General features: G+C 38.2%; 1 protein-coding gene across 2 annotated transcripts; it reads right to left on the bottom strand.

The window, feature by feature from the left end:
* Positions 1–344: 344 nt before the first annotated feature.
* Positions 345–3,583, bottom strand: LOC141375677 (E3 ubiquitin-protein ligase RBBP6-like). Of its 2 annotated transcripts, XM_073910513.1 has the most exons (7): positions 1,781–2,659; positions 1,491–1,587; positions 1,312–1,387; positions 1,077–1,165; positions 940–1,000; positions 698–837; positions 345–602 (listed from the first exon to the last, which is right to left on the bottom strand). In XM_073910513.1, the coding sequence occupies exons 1-7, from the start codon at positions 1,938–1,940 to the stop codon at positions 428–430; spliced, it is 798 nt and encodes a 265-aa protein (XP_073766614.1). In that variant the 5' UTR covers positions 1,941–2,659; the 3' UTR covers positions 345–427. The 2 variants fall into 2 exon arrangements, with proteins under 2 accessions (XP_073766614.1, XP_073766615.1); XM_073910514.1 differs by lacking the exon at positions 940–1,000 and having other exon boundaries at positions 1,781–3,583.
* Positions 3,584–11,916: the final 8,333 nt, after the last annotated feature.

Below are 11,916 nucleotides of genomic sequence, written 5' to 3'. Positions count from 1 at the left end.
ATGTGTTAATCAGTCCTTTTAAACCATGAAGGGGCTAGGTTTGTGTGTAACATGTAAACAGACCTTGTAAACCATGATTTTGTCTGTCCCCATAAGCCTGTGAAATGTCACATAGTTAATTTGAGTGTGTTGTGAAACTAAAATTGCTGTTTTTAAGCGTTGTTTGCCTTTTGTAGCTCAAATAAAAAATTTTGGCACAAGTTTTATGTTCGTAGGATGTTGGCAAAGGTATGTCCCCGTAAACCACCAAAAAGTCACATTGACCTCATAAACCATGTATGCCTGTATGTGTGTGTGTTTGTTGCACTGCTGGAGTGAAGGTTAACCAGTCCACACAGTTCATGCGGCTATAATCTTTATTATCTTTTATTAATAAACTATGTACAATATTTACACGTCGGCTCCAGGTCTCTTGGATGAAGGTCTCTCAGCGACGTGGTCTCTTCTGGTCGCCGCGCGTCTCTGGTGAAGATGGGGAGCGGGACCGTTTCCCTCCGGCGTCCCGGACCGAAGATGCCGCACCTGCTGAGGACGAGGAGGGCAAAGGCTCGGTCTGGCAGGAGAAGGACGGCCTCTTTCTCTTCTCAGCAGCATAGGCCTCACTGAACAGATCGAGCGCAAACACACACAAGCAGACATCATGTGAGATTTGGACAAACACTAGAACATGCGGCTATGCCAAGTACAGTTTACTCACGCGTCTATGATGGGAATGACGTATCGGCCGCTGCCGTCTATCATGACTCCCTTTCGGTCTGGGTCGTCCACCTCCAACAGGAAGCTGCGGGGAATCCCTGTGCTCTTCCGGATGCGCTTGTGCGGCGCGGAGCGGCTGCCCTGTGAATTGAGGAGTGACAGTCAAACTCTGAGCAAACAATCTGACTGATGAGGACAAGAGCTCAAGTTCACAGCAACCGTGAGCTTGGAAAACCCAGTTACCACATTAGTGGGGCAGTGCCTAATGTGGTGTCCCGGGATCCCAAGCAGCCTCATGGCCTCACTAGTGAACATCAGAACCATGAGAATCAGCTCAGACATCTCTCACAAAGCAAACCTGTCAGTGTCTGAACGCTCACCTGCTGGAGTAGTAGCACAGGCTGGACTGGTACATCACCGCTTTCAGCTTGTCCTCCTCTGACGCCTTTGCCTCAGCCAGATTCTCAGTCTGTTTCACAGGCATTTGCACATTTGAATCTTTTTCACCCTCAACCCTTCAAACAATCTCAAATCTCCCTAAGAAGCTGAGTGCGTGTGCGTATATTGTGTGCTTTACATTGCGTTTTGCTATTGTGCTATTCATTTGTTCAATACCTTCAACAACTGCTCCAGTGAGAGGAGTGAAGGATCAGCTCTAGGTGAAGGTTCACGCCAGCGTCCAGCTTGATGTCTGCAAAACAAAGGAGCTTGTGTGACTAAAACACCAGGGACAGACCAGGAGTCTTCATATAACATCTAACAGAGGACGCGTGTGCTCATTTCACAGCACTTACCCAACAAATCTTCTGTTTGAGGACTTCAGTCCCGCCGCAGGGATCCGTCTGATGATGACCGACGTGTTTTTAGGGATGAGAGCATCATCTGTGTATTCTGACAGCAAAATAAAATCAGAATCAGCACATAATTATGGAGCACGGTATACTTTGAGAGCCATTAGCCTTTTAAAACAGCCAAAACATCCCTACATGTCAGCATCAGCACCACCTTACAGCTTCCAGAAGTGTCTGATGTAACGCATCTAATGTTAGCGTAGAACAGTTGAAGTGTCTTTTCCTCAACTCACCTTCATCAGTCTGGGCGTTGCTGATCTTCAGCTGGCAGAACTTCAGCCTCTTGCTCCTCATGATCTGCCGCTTCAGCTCCCCCGCGCTGATGTTGAGGCCTTCAAACTGGAGCGAGTCGTAGGTGAGTCGACTCTGGAACCTGTAGTGAACACAAGACATACTGAACACAAACACAAAGCACAGCGTAATAAAAAGGGTCAAACCTGAGTGATGGGAACAGCAGGCGATCAATCGACGTATCCAACGATCAATAATATCGATAATCTGGAAAAATTGTCACGGAGGACGCAGAGATCAGATGCCAATCGACACAGCGAGATTCAAACAACACCCACAGGACGGTTGTCATGGATGCTGATGATGAACACGTGACGCATGCGCTGTACAACTTCCGGCAATATTATCATTATTAATATTAATTTTATTGATAGTAGTAGTAAAATCATTGCGATAAGTATAATAAAATAAACAGCAGAACAGTTGGCCATCTCTGAATAATACACAGCGACGTTTCCCTGCACGAACGATTCAGGCCTTCGCCAAGAAGACTCGGGTGAGTCGATGATTCAGGGATTGATTCAACTGTCCGTTCATCCTATTGGCTTCTTTGGCTGAATGAATCGTTCAATGCTTTACTCAAATAAAGCGGCCTCTTGCTGCCACCTATTGGGGGTTTGCTTTTTTGTTTTCAAAAGTACTTTGACACTTTTTTAAAGGCACCTTTAAGTTCATTTTTGCACAAAAGCTCGTCTCTGTGCGTTCCAAATGGTTTGAAATTTCCTTAGCACATGGTTTTCTTGATGCGTTTGAAATTTTCAATGTAAATCCACTCGTACTTGCATTTGATCTTTATTATGCCTTAAAATCAAAACTATACTAAAGGTGTCTCATCCAAATGCAGATTTTCATTCAAAACGTTATGACAGAACCACTTTACAGTGGCCCATGGATATATATATATATATATATATATGTGTGTGTGTGTGTGTGTGTGTGTGTGTTGCTTGTTTCTTATTTACCCATGCAGTGACTTTTAGGCATAAATACTATGTAGGCTTGCTAAAGGGTTGCATGAGAAATGTCATCATCGTGAGAACTTGACTTTTTTTTTGTCGCTGCCTTTAGTTGTGGTGAAATGAGATGCATCATGTCGTTTATCTGTTTGTGCAGTCTGTACCTTCATTTCTGAATCGTGTGGCATCGTACTTGAAGCCAAGTCATTTAGCCCAAGGCATAGTTGTCTTAGAATGAGTAGTTTGCTGATCAAATTCCACATTTTGATGAGGCAAAACACATCTTGGATGTTTTAATTACTATTTTAGGTGAAAAACAAAACAATGAGATTTGTGTAAAATCTAAAGTTAACCAAGTCCAGCCCGCCATCTTGTCCTGCCTCTCAGTTCTCTTAAGCCTTGGGCCGGCTCTGTGAAGTGGCCTCTTTTGGGCTCATCATTGAAGACCGGACGAGCTGCAACATTTCGTTCTGCCAGGTTCTGGGAGTAGATGAGCATGTCATCGGTCTAGACTATGGTCAACTTGTGAAGTTACTCATACACCTCCGCTCATGGCATATTACCATTAAAATGAAACTTTTCCAGCAGAATATGACGCTCTAAAAAAAAAAAACTCCATCGGCACTGGTAACTATGAAAAACACGACTGAGCACTAATGGTACACTCAACAATTTACACTGACATTTGAAGGATCACCTGACATTAAAGACTGACGTAAGAACGCTGGAGGAACATCAAATTTTAACACGGAGGAGGCGTGTCAAAATGGCGCTCTGAGCACACGCTTGTTTGAGAGGCTCCCGATCCCAAACTTTATTTTGGAAGTTCTACTGAATTGTGAGAAATTTATTTTGATTGGTTTGTGTTTTTTACTACCTAAGGGATCTCAATCACAGTAATGGGTGGTTCTGAAAAGAGAAAAAATTTGAAGAAGTCCGGGAAAACAGTGTCGAGCACAGCTGCTAATTCTAGCTCTCCTAGCAAAACGGCCTGTAACTCGCTTGAATCGCAAGGATGTGATTATGCTTCCGCTGTCGGGGTTTTGAAAAATAACATGCACGACTATGTTGAGCAAAACGATGATTCTGTGCTTATGCTCATGGAGGAAGTAATCCCGCCGCTACCCGACACGCTGATAGTTGAAAACTCCCGGATAATCAAAGACATGAAAGAAGAGGTCGGCAAGAACACAGAAAAAATCTCTAGTGTGTTGGAAACTATTGATTTCATCTGCAACGAGGTTAAAGATCTGAAACAAAGAGTTGATTTCATTGACTCGCGCACAAAGAAAGAAGAAATTAATTCCACTGAACGAGAACAACGCCTGGCGCATTTAGAAACCTACACTCGTCGATGGAATCTGAGGATCCACGGAATTCCTGAGAAAGATAAAGAAAATGTCCGTCAGGAGATTATTGACGTGTGCCAACAGATTCTTCCTCAGTTTAAGGAGAAATTTCCTGATGTCATTGATGTGGCACACCGTCTTGGCCGTGTTCACCCACACAGCAAGGGCCGTGGTATTCTCTTCCGATTTACATCGCGCTTTTACCGAGATGCAGTTTGGCGTGCTGCAAAGGATGCTGACTTTCTGACAAAAAATCGTTTGAAAATCACGGAGGACTTGTCATCAGCTGATCGAGCAAAAAGATTGAAGCTGTGGCCAATAATTGAAAAAGCTCGAAAAGAGAACAAGCGAGCGTTCTTCGTGGGCGGACGCGCTTTTGTGGATGGTACAGAGATTTTTCCTCCTACATAAAAACTAAAGTTTGGACTTGATATGATCCATCTTCATTGCTTTTTGGCGGTGCTATAGTATGGACTGCAGCTCTTATAAAACTTTCTTTTTTCTCTTTTTCTCCACCTCGAAGATACCTGATTTTCTCATACTTCAAAAGTTCAGTTCAAACTAATTATAAAGGGATTGTTGTCCTCATCCCTTCCGATTTAAGGTTTGACCATTTGGTTTTCCATTATAGTGATATTCTCTCTTTGTAGTAATTCTTAGGTCTTGTTCCTGTTTCCAGTGTTTTGTTCTTATCCTTCTTGTTTCTTTTTATGTCCTTGTCTATTGTCTCTTTAAATTGTAGAGGGCTACGCAACATTCTTAAACGAAAAACAGTTTTTTTATTTCTTAAACGTTTTGAAACAGATTTTTGCTTTCTTCAAGAATCTCATTCAACCGTACAAGAAGTTAATTTATGGAGATCACAATGGGGGTCAGAAATTTGGGTGTCCCATGGAAATGAACATTCTGCCGGAGTTTGTATTTTAAAAAATAATTTTAGTGGAAACATTTTGGCTAGTGATTGTGATATTAATGGTCATTTCATTTTACTAGCTTTACAGTTTGCTAACCTAACATATGTTATTGCCAATATTTATGGTTATAATTCTCCAAAAGATAATAAGTTTTTTTTTGTAAATTAGAAACTCAATTATCTAAAATGTTAACTAAATATCCAAACTCTTATTTAATTATTGGTGGTGACTTTAATGTTGTGTTTAATAACACATTAGATAGATGGCCCCCCATCCCACCTGTATTAATAATGATTATTTATTTTCTTTTGTACAAAAGTTTTCTGTTGTTGATGTGTGGCGAGAAACTCATCCTTTACAAAAAGTTTTCACTTGGAACAATAACTCACTTTCTAATCAATCCCGTCTTGACTTTTGGTTAACTTCAGCTGAATTATCAAACATAAAAACGGATATTATTCCCTCTTTATTTTCTGATCATAAAGCCATTATTATCTATGTACCAATATCTTCTACTCCCCCACATAAAAGATCCTCATACTGGAAACTTAATAATTCAATTTTAAAACACAATGAAGTTCAAACTAAAATTGATTATTTAATTTCTTCTTATTGGGATAAAGCTAATAAAGAAAATTTATTTTGTAGCAATTGGGAACTTCTTAAATTTGACATTGGCAAATACTGTAGAAATTATTGTAGTCTATTAGCAAAAACTCGAAAAAAAAAAATGAAGATCAAATTATGGCTAGAATATCTGTATTATCACATAAAAATGTAGAGGATCTTACCGACACAGAGAGATCTGAATTTATAGATCAGAAACATCTTTTAGAAGATATATATAAACAAAAAGCTGAAGGTGCCTTCATAAGGTCTCGTCGAAAATGGCTAGAAGAGGGTGAGCAGAACTCTGCATATTGTTTTAGGCTAGAAAGGCAGCGAGTTAAATATTCTATTCAAAAACGACGTATTGACGGGAATATATCTGAGGACCTCAAAACAATTGCAGAATTTTGTGCCAGATTTTATAAAGATTTATACTCTTCTAAATTTTGTCAGGCATCCGCCACACATTTTTTTGATTCGTTATCCAACATAAATAAAATCAGTTCTGAAGAGAGTCTTCTGTGTGATGCTCCTATTAGTCTTACTGAAATTGCTGAGACAATTGATCATCTCAAATAAAATAAATCCCCTGGAACTGATGGGTTGTCTGCAGAAATTTAAAAAAAAACTGGCTCCTTTTTTACACAAAATGTTTTTAGAAAGTATTGAGAATTTAATGCTCCCTCCTACTTTATGTCAGGGTCTAATAACTCTAATACCCAAGTCCAATAGAGACCCCCTTTTAATAGAAAACTGGCGTCCAATCTCCTTATTGAACACTGACTATAAAATGATTGCCCTAGTCTTAGCAAAAAGATTAAAATCTATTCTAAATAGTATAATAGATGAGTGCCAATCAGGTTTTATACCCCAGAGACATATATCTAATAATATCCGCTTGATTTTAGATTTATTGGATTATTCAGATCTTATTTCTACTGACAGTTTTATTCTTTTTTTGGATTATTATAAAGCATTTGATTGCCTAGAACATGATTTTATAATACAGGCCCTGCGTAAACTTGGTTTTGGTAGTTTTTTCTGTAATTGTATAAAAATGTTTTATAATAATGGAAATAGTTCTATTCGGCTTTACAATGGCACTTCTCCCAGATTTGATTTAAAGCGTGGTGTAAGACAAGGATGCCCCATTTCCCCATATCTGTTCTTAATTGCTACACAATTTTTAAGTTTACATATTAAAGAAAGTCCTCTTAAAGGAATTTCTGTCGCTGGAACAGAATTGATAATCAGCCAGTTAGCTGATGATAGTGCGTTGTTTTAAAAGATGTCTCTCAGATCCCAATTGCTTTAAAGTCTCTTCAGTTTTTTACTAATGCTTCTGGCCTTCAGCTTAATATTGATAAGTGTGAGTTGCTTCCGATTAAAAAATGTGTTGCCACCTCTATTTATAATATTCCTGTCAAAGAGAATGTAAAATATTTAGGAATTAGAATAACAAAAGACATAAAACTAAGATGTAAGGAAAACTTTGACCCTATATTAGAAAAAACAAAAAAAAAATGTAATGTTTGGTTACTAAGAGATTTATCTTTAAAAGGTAGGACTTTACTTACAAAAGCTGAAGGCATCTCTAGGTTATCCTATGCGGCTCATTCTTTATTTGTAGATAAACCGACCTGTAAATTGATTGATGTAATGCTGTTTAAATTTCTTTGGAAGAATAAAACGCACTATGTTAGAAAATCAGTTATTTTAAATTCCTATAATAAGGGTGGCTTAAACTTCATAGATTTTGATTCACTTAATAATACCTTAAAAATAAATTGGCTTAAACGCTTTCTCCACAATCAATCTTCTATTTGGAATGTAATTCCTAATTATATTTTTTCTCAATTAGGAGGCATTGACTTTTTATTAATGTGTAATTTCTCAATTAACAAACTGCCTATCAAACTTTCCAATTTTCATCAGCAAATGCTTCAGGCTTGGAAACTTGTTTATAAGCACAATTTCTCGCCACACAATTTTTTAATTTGGAACAATTGTAATATTTTGTATAAGAGGAAATCGATATTCTTTAATAATTGGTTCAGTAACGGTGTGATATTAGTAAAGCAGTTATTTGACAGTAATGGTAATTTATTTACTTACTCTGTTTTTACTGCAAGATATAGTCTTGACATATGTAAAAAAGAATTTAATATAGTTTGTAAGGCCATCTCCTCTGAAATCTGTATGCTTTTTAGAAATAATAATAATAATAATTCATTGATTTCTGCTTGTTCCCTTAGTCCTGATTCTACTGCTGTTGGTTCTATTTGTTTTTCCACTAAAAAATCCAATCATAAAATCAGATCTTTATTTTTAGACCTTATCATCACAAATCCTTCTTCTATTTCTTATTGGAACAACCTATTTGATGATATTAAATGGTCGTATGTCCGGTCGCTCCCCCAGAAATTTTTTTTAACAAATAAAAATATCTTTTAAAATTATTCACAGGTTTTATCCCGTTAAACAATTTTTACAAAAATTCAAAAATGACATTGACATCTCTTGCACTTTCTGTGAAACCTCTTCTGAATCTGTTGCTCACTTGTTTTGGGAGTGTCCCACTGTTAAATCTTTTTGGTCTGATGTAAACTCTTTAATTGTCCAAAAGGTTTGTGGTGATTTTTCTTTAAGCTATCGTCATGTTATTTTGGGGCTATATATTAAAGGAAAAGAATTCCTTAATGCAACTTTTTGCATAAACCTCATTTTATTTATTGGAAAGTTTTTTATACACAAATGCAAATATACTCATAGTAAGCCTAATTTTTTATTTTTTAAACGAGAACTAGCTCTTTATTTAAAAAACATCATAGACTCTCACAATAAGAAAGCTATTAAAACTTCTAAAATATGTGGTTTATTTAATATTCTGCAACAATTTAATTTTTCTTTATGTGCCCTTAATTATTTATTTTTCTTCTTCTTTTCTCTCTCTTGTTCCCTTTAATTTCTTTTACATTTATTATATTTGTTCTAAATTTGTTACAATCCACTTTTTTCAAAAAGTAATATTTCTATTGATTGTACTATACTTCTTTCAGTTTTGTATCGGTATTTGTTGTAATGTAATGTTACTATTGCAATAAAAAAAAAAAAATATTTCAAAAAAAATAAATAAATCAAATTTTAACACGGAAGAGTTTTTTTTGTCTCTCTCAAATTAAAGCAATATTTCTTAATCTTGTTGTTTTTTTGTTTTGTTTTTTTACTGTACAGTTTCCCCAGGTGTTTATCAGGTGTGATGCCTGCTCATCTGACCTTTGACCTCGGCACTCAACTGCTGCAAGTTTTCTTTCAATGCCATGAGATTTCTGAATTCTACATGCAGGAACCGATGCATTCCTTTTTTCCTTTTTTTTTTTTAAACAAAACAGATATGGCAGACACGGCCAAACATTGAAACTTTGGAGGGCATTGAGGGGAAAAAAAAAGCACAATATCATCAAGGGGAATAAAAGGTTTGATCAAAGCGTGCGTTTACACACGTTCATTTAAATATGGACAAAACCAACATTGGGTTATTTTTGTTATTAGATTTAAAATGCACGGACCCTATTTGACCCAGTGTTCATATATACATATGTTTTTATGAATGAATATTTTTGCATATAAAAGATAATAAAAGACTGACTAGACAGATTAGATAGTTTAATAGACAGATTGACACTTGTAGTCATTCGTTCCTGTGTATTTGATGACTAGCTTCCAGCAGTATCTGGCTGCAGACTTGCATGCAATCTGAGACACAAAGCACTCAGCGGAGCTAGTGAGGTCACTGTGAGAGGCGGGGTTAGGGGTGCACACTCACTGACAGCCTAGATTTAGCCTGGTTTTAACCAAGCCGTCTATTAGACTTTTAACCCTTATGTATTGTTCATATTGTTCAAGTGGCTGTTTTTGCCCCCAATGACCTCCATTATAACTAAACTTGTTTTAATTGCAAAGCCATGACACCAGATAGTAACTCATTCTTTATTGTTGGTGGTTTCCCTGTTGGGACGAGATAAAATGAGTCATTTTTACTTTTGATGGTCAGTTGGCACCTTTAAACACCCCAAAAAAAATGCTTGCTGGGATGGTACCAAGAGGCTGTGCTCACTTCTGGACAGAGGGGGTGTAGACTTGCAGCTAGTGCCGATAAGAGGTGCAGACGCTGAGGCTGTTCTGTATGCGAGTGTTGAGGTTTTGAAACATCAGCTGACAACGTGTAGGTAGAGAGTAGCAGGTTCTGGGAGTAGATGAGCTTGTCACCGGTGTAGACTTTGACCGACTTGTGAAGTTACTCACAAGACCTCCGCTTATGGGACATTACCATTCAAATGAAACGTTTCCAGCAGAATATGACGCTTTAAAAAACTCCATCGGCACTGGTAACTATGAAAAACACGACTGAGAGAGGACTTCCGGTTGCGCCACCGACAGGATGACTGCTTAATCTTCGAGCTCGCCGACGGTTAACAAAATAACCCCCTAAAACCTGATTTTGTGAAACTTTGGGAGTATTAAAGTAATGATGGAGAAAGAGGTCACCACAAGGAGCAAAATAACATCGAATGTATCGGAAAACAACCCTGAAACAAGTCAAGTAACGTTAAACAGAAGCCGTTCCCGGACACCATCACCTCATGGCGAAGAGGGCCCCGAGGTCAGTCTGCGGTGTATTCTCAACGAACTTCGAGAATTCAGAAAGGATAACATGGAGCAGTTTGACGAATTCAAACAGGATTTAAAAAGAACGAACGATAGACTGGAAGAGGCTGAGGAAAGAATTGAAGAGACCGAGACCACGCTACAATTAGCATCGACGCTAATCAAACGCCTCATACAGCGCCAAGCTAATCTGGAAGCCAGAGTGCTCGATCAGGAAGGACGGGCACGCAGAGATAATCTAAGGATTTACGGTATACCTGAAGACAAGGAAGGCACAGACATGATCGAGTTTCTAAATAATTTGCTGAAAAACGCATTGGACTTACCCCGGGACCGTGAACTTGGAATTGAACGAGCACATCGAGCGTTACAACCGAAACCCAGTAACCCGGAGGCAAAGCCACGCTCAAAAGTAGTGAAATTTTCGAGCTACCGGACGAAAGAAGAAGTGCTTCGAAAGGCCTGGCAGAGAAAAAAGGTGTATTTTAATCACACTCGTTTCTTCGTAGACCACGACTTCCCTTTAGAGGTGCTTAAAAAGCGAGGAGAGTATGTCGAAGTCAAGAAAGTATTGAAGGAGAAGCAAATAAAATTCCAGACCCCATACCCGGCAAGGATGCGTGTTTTCTATGAGGATGGCACCCAACTGTACCAGAGTGCGACGGAGGCAACGAAAGACTTGGTCAAGCGTGGATTTACGGTCGCGGTGGTGAAACCTTCCGTGGCAATAGAACAGGAGGAAATTACAGCTAAACAACTAACCACCTGGCAACCGGTACTGAAACGACGGGACCGGGGAGAAGATCAGAGATACGGAGAGGTGGCCGGTGACGCACAACCCAAAAAAGCTTCCCGCAGTCAGTATAAGGAGAAGCTTAAGCAATTTAGAAAATGAACAAAAACGGAATTCTATACATCTAATCCAGGAAAACAGCTAAGATCTCATATGTCTTTCACACCAATATTTTATCCTATCTGACTGTTTTTGAAACAATCATCTGAATGAATAACGTTATATTCCTAATTGCGTTCGAATAATGTTTGAAAATGTCGGTACTTAATGATTGACTGTCATCCGAGGATAATTTTCTTTTGGAGTTAGACTTTTTTTTTTGTGTTGTCTGGACTAATTTACGACCAATTAATAGGGCCCCACTTCTTGAATAAAGTGGACATTTCCCTTACGGAGGCTTAAAACTCAGTAAGCCCCATAAGGCTCTTTAGAATCGAGCCTCTACACCGGAAGCAACTGTTCTTGTTAGTTACGGTGGTGTAATGTTCTTTAAAATTGTTCTAATTTGGTATCAGTTTAGTATCTATAATTTAAGAGAGGCAATGTCAAAATATACACTACGGTCAATAAGAGAGACGCAGAGGGGAATTAAATTGGTTAGTAAACTACAAAAATATGAATAAAGGTAATCTTAAAGTTATTACATTTAATGTAAATGGAGTGTTGAATCCAGCTAAGAGGAGTCAAATACTGTTAAAAATGAAAAAAGAAAATGCAGGGATAGTGTTGTTACAAGAGACACACCTTACACCAATAGAACATGAAAAATTAAAGAGAATGGGATTTTCC

The sequence above is a fragment of the Danio rerio genome, chromosome 8, assembly GCF_049306965.1.
Source record: "Danio rerio strain Tuebingen ecotype United States chromosome 8, GRCz12tu, whole genome shotgun sequence".
Taxonomy (NCBI): domain Eukaryota; kingdom Metazoa; phylum Chordata; class Actinopteri; order Cypriniformes; family Danionidae; genus Danio; species Danio rerio.
The sequence above is the reverse complement of the archived record's forward strand: the minus strand, read 5'-3'. Positions and strand labels throughout refer to the sequence as shown.

Coding starts and splice junctions, on each gene's coding strand:
- LOC141375677 (XM_073910513.1), bottom strand. CDS start 1,940: ATGTCTTGTGTTCACTACAGGTTCCAGAGTCGACTCACCTACGACTCG. Junction 1,588..1,780: donor CAACGCCCAGACTGATGAAG/GTGAGTTGAGGA, acceptor TTTTGCTGTCAG/AATACACAGATGATGCTCTC. Junction 603..697: donor GTCATTCCCATCATAGACGC/GTGAGTAAACTG, acceptor CGATCTGTTCAG/TGAGGCCTATGCTGCTGAGA.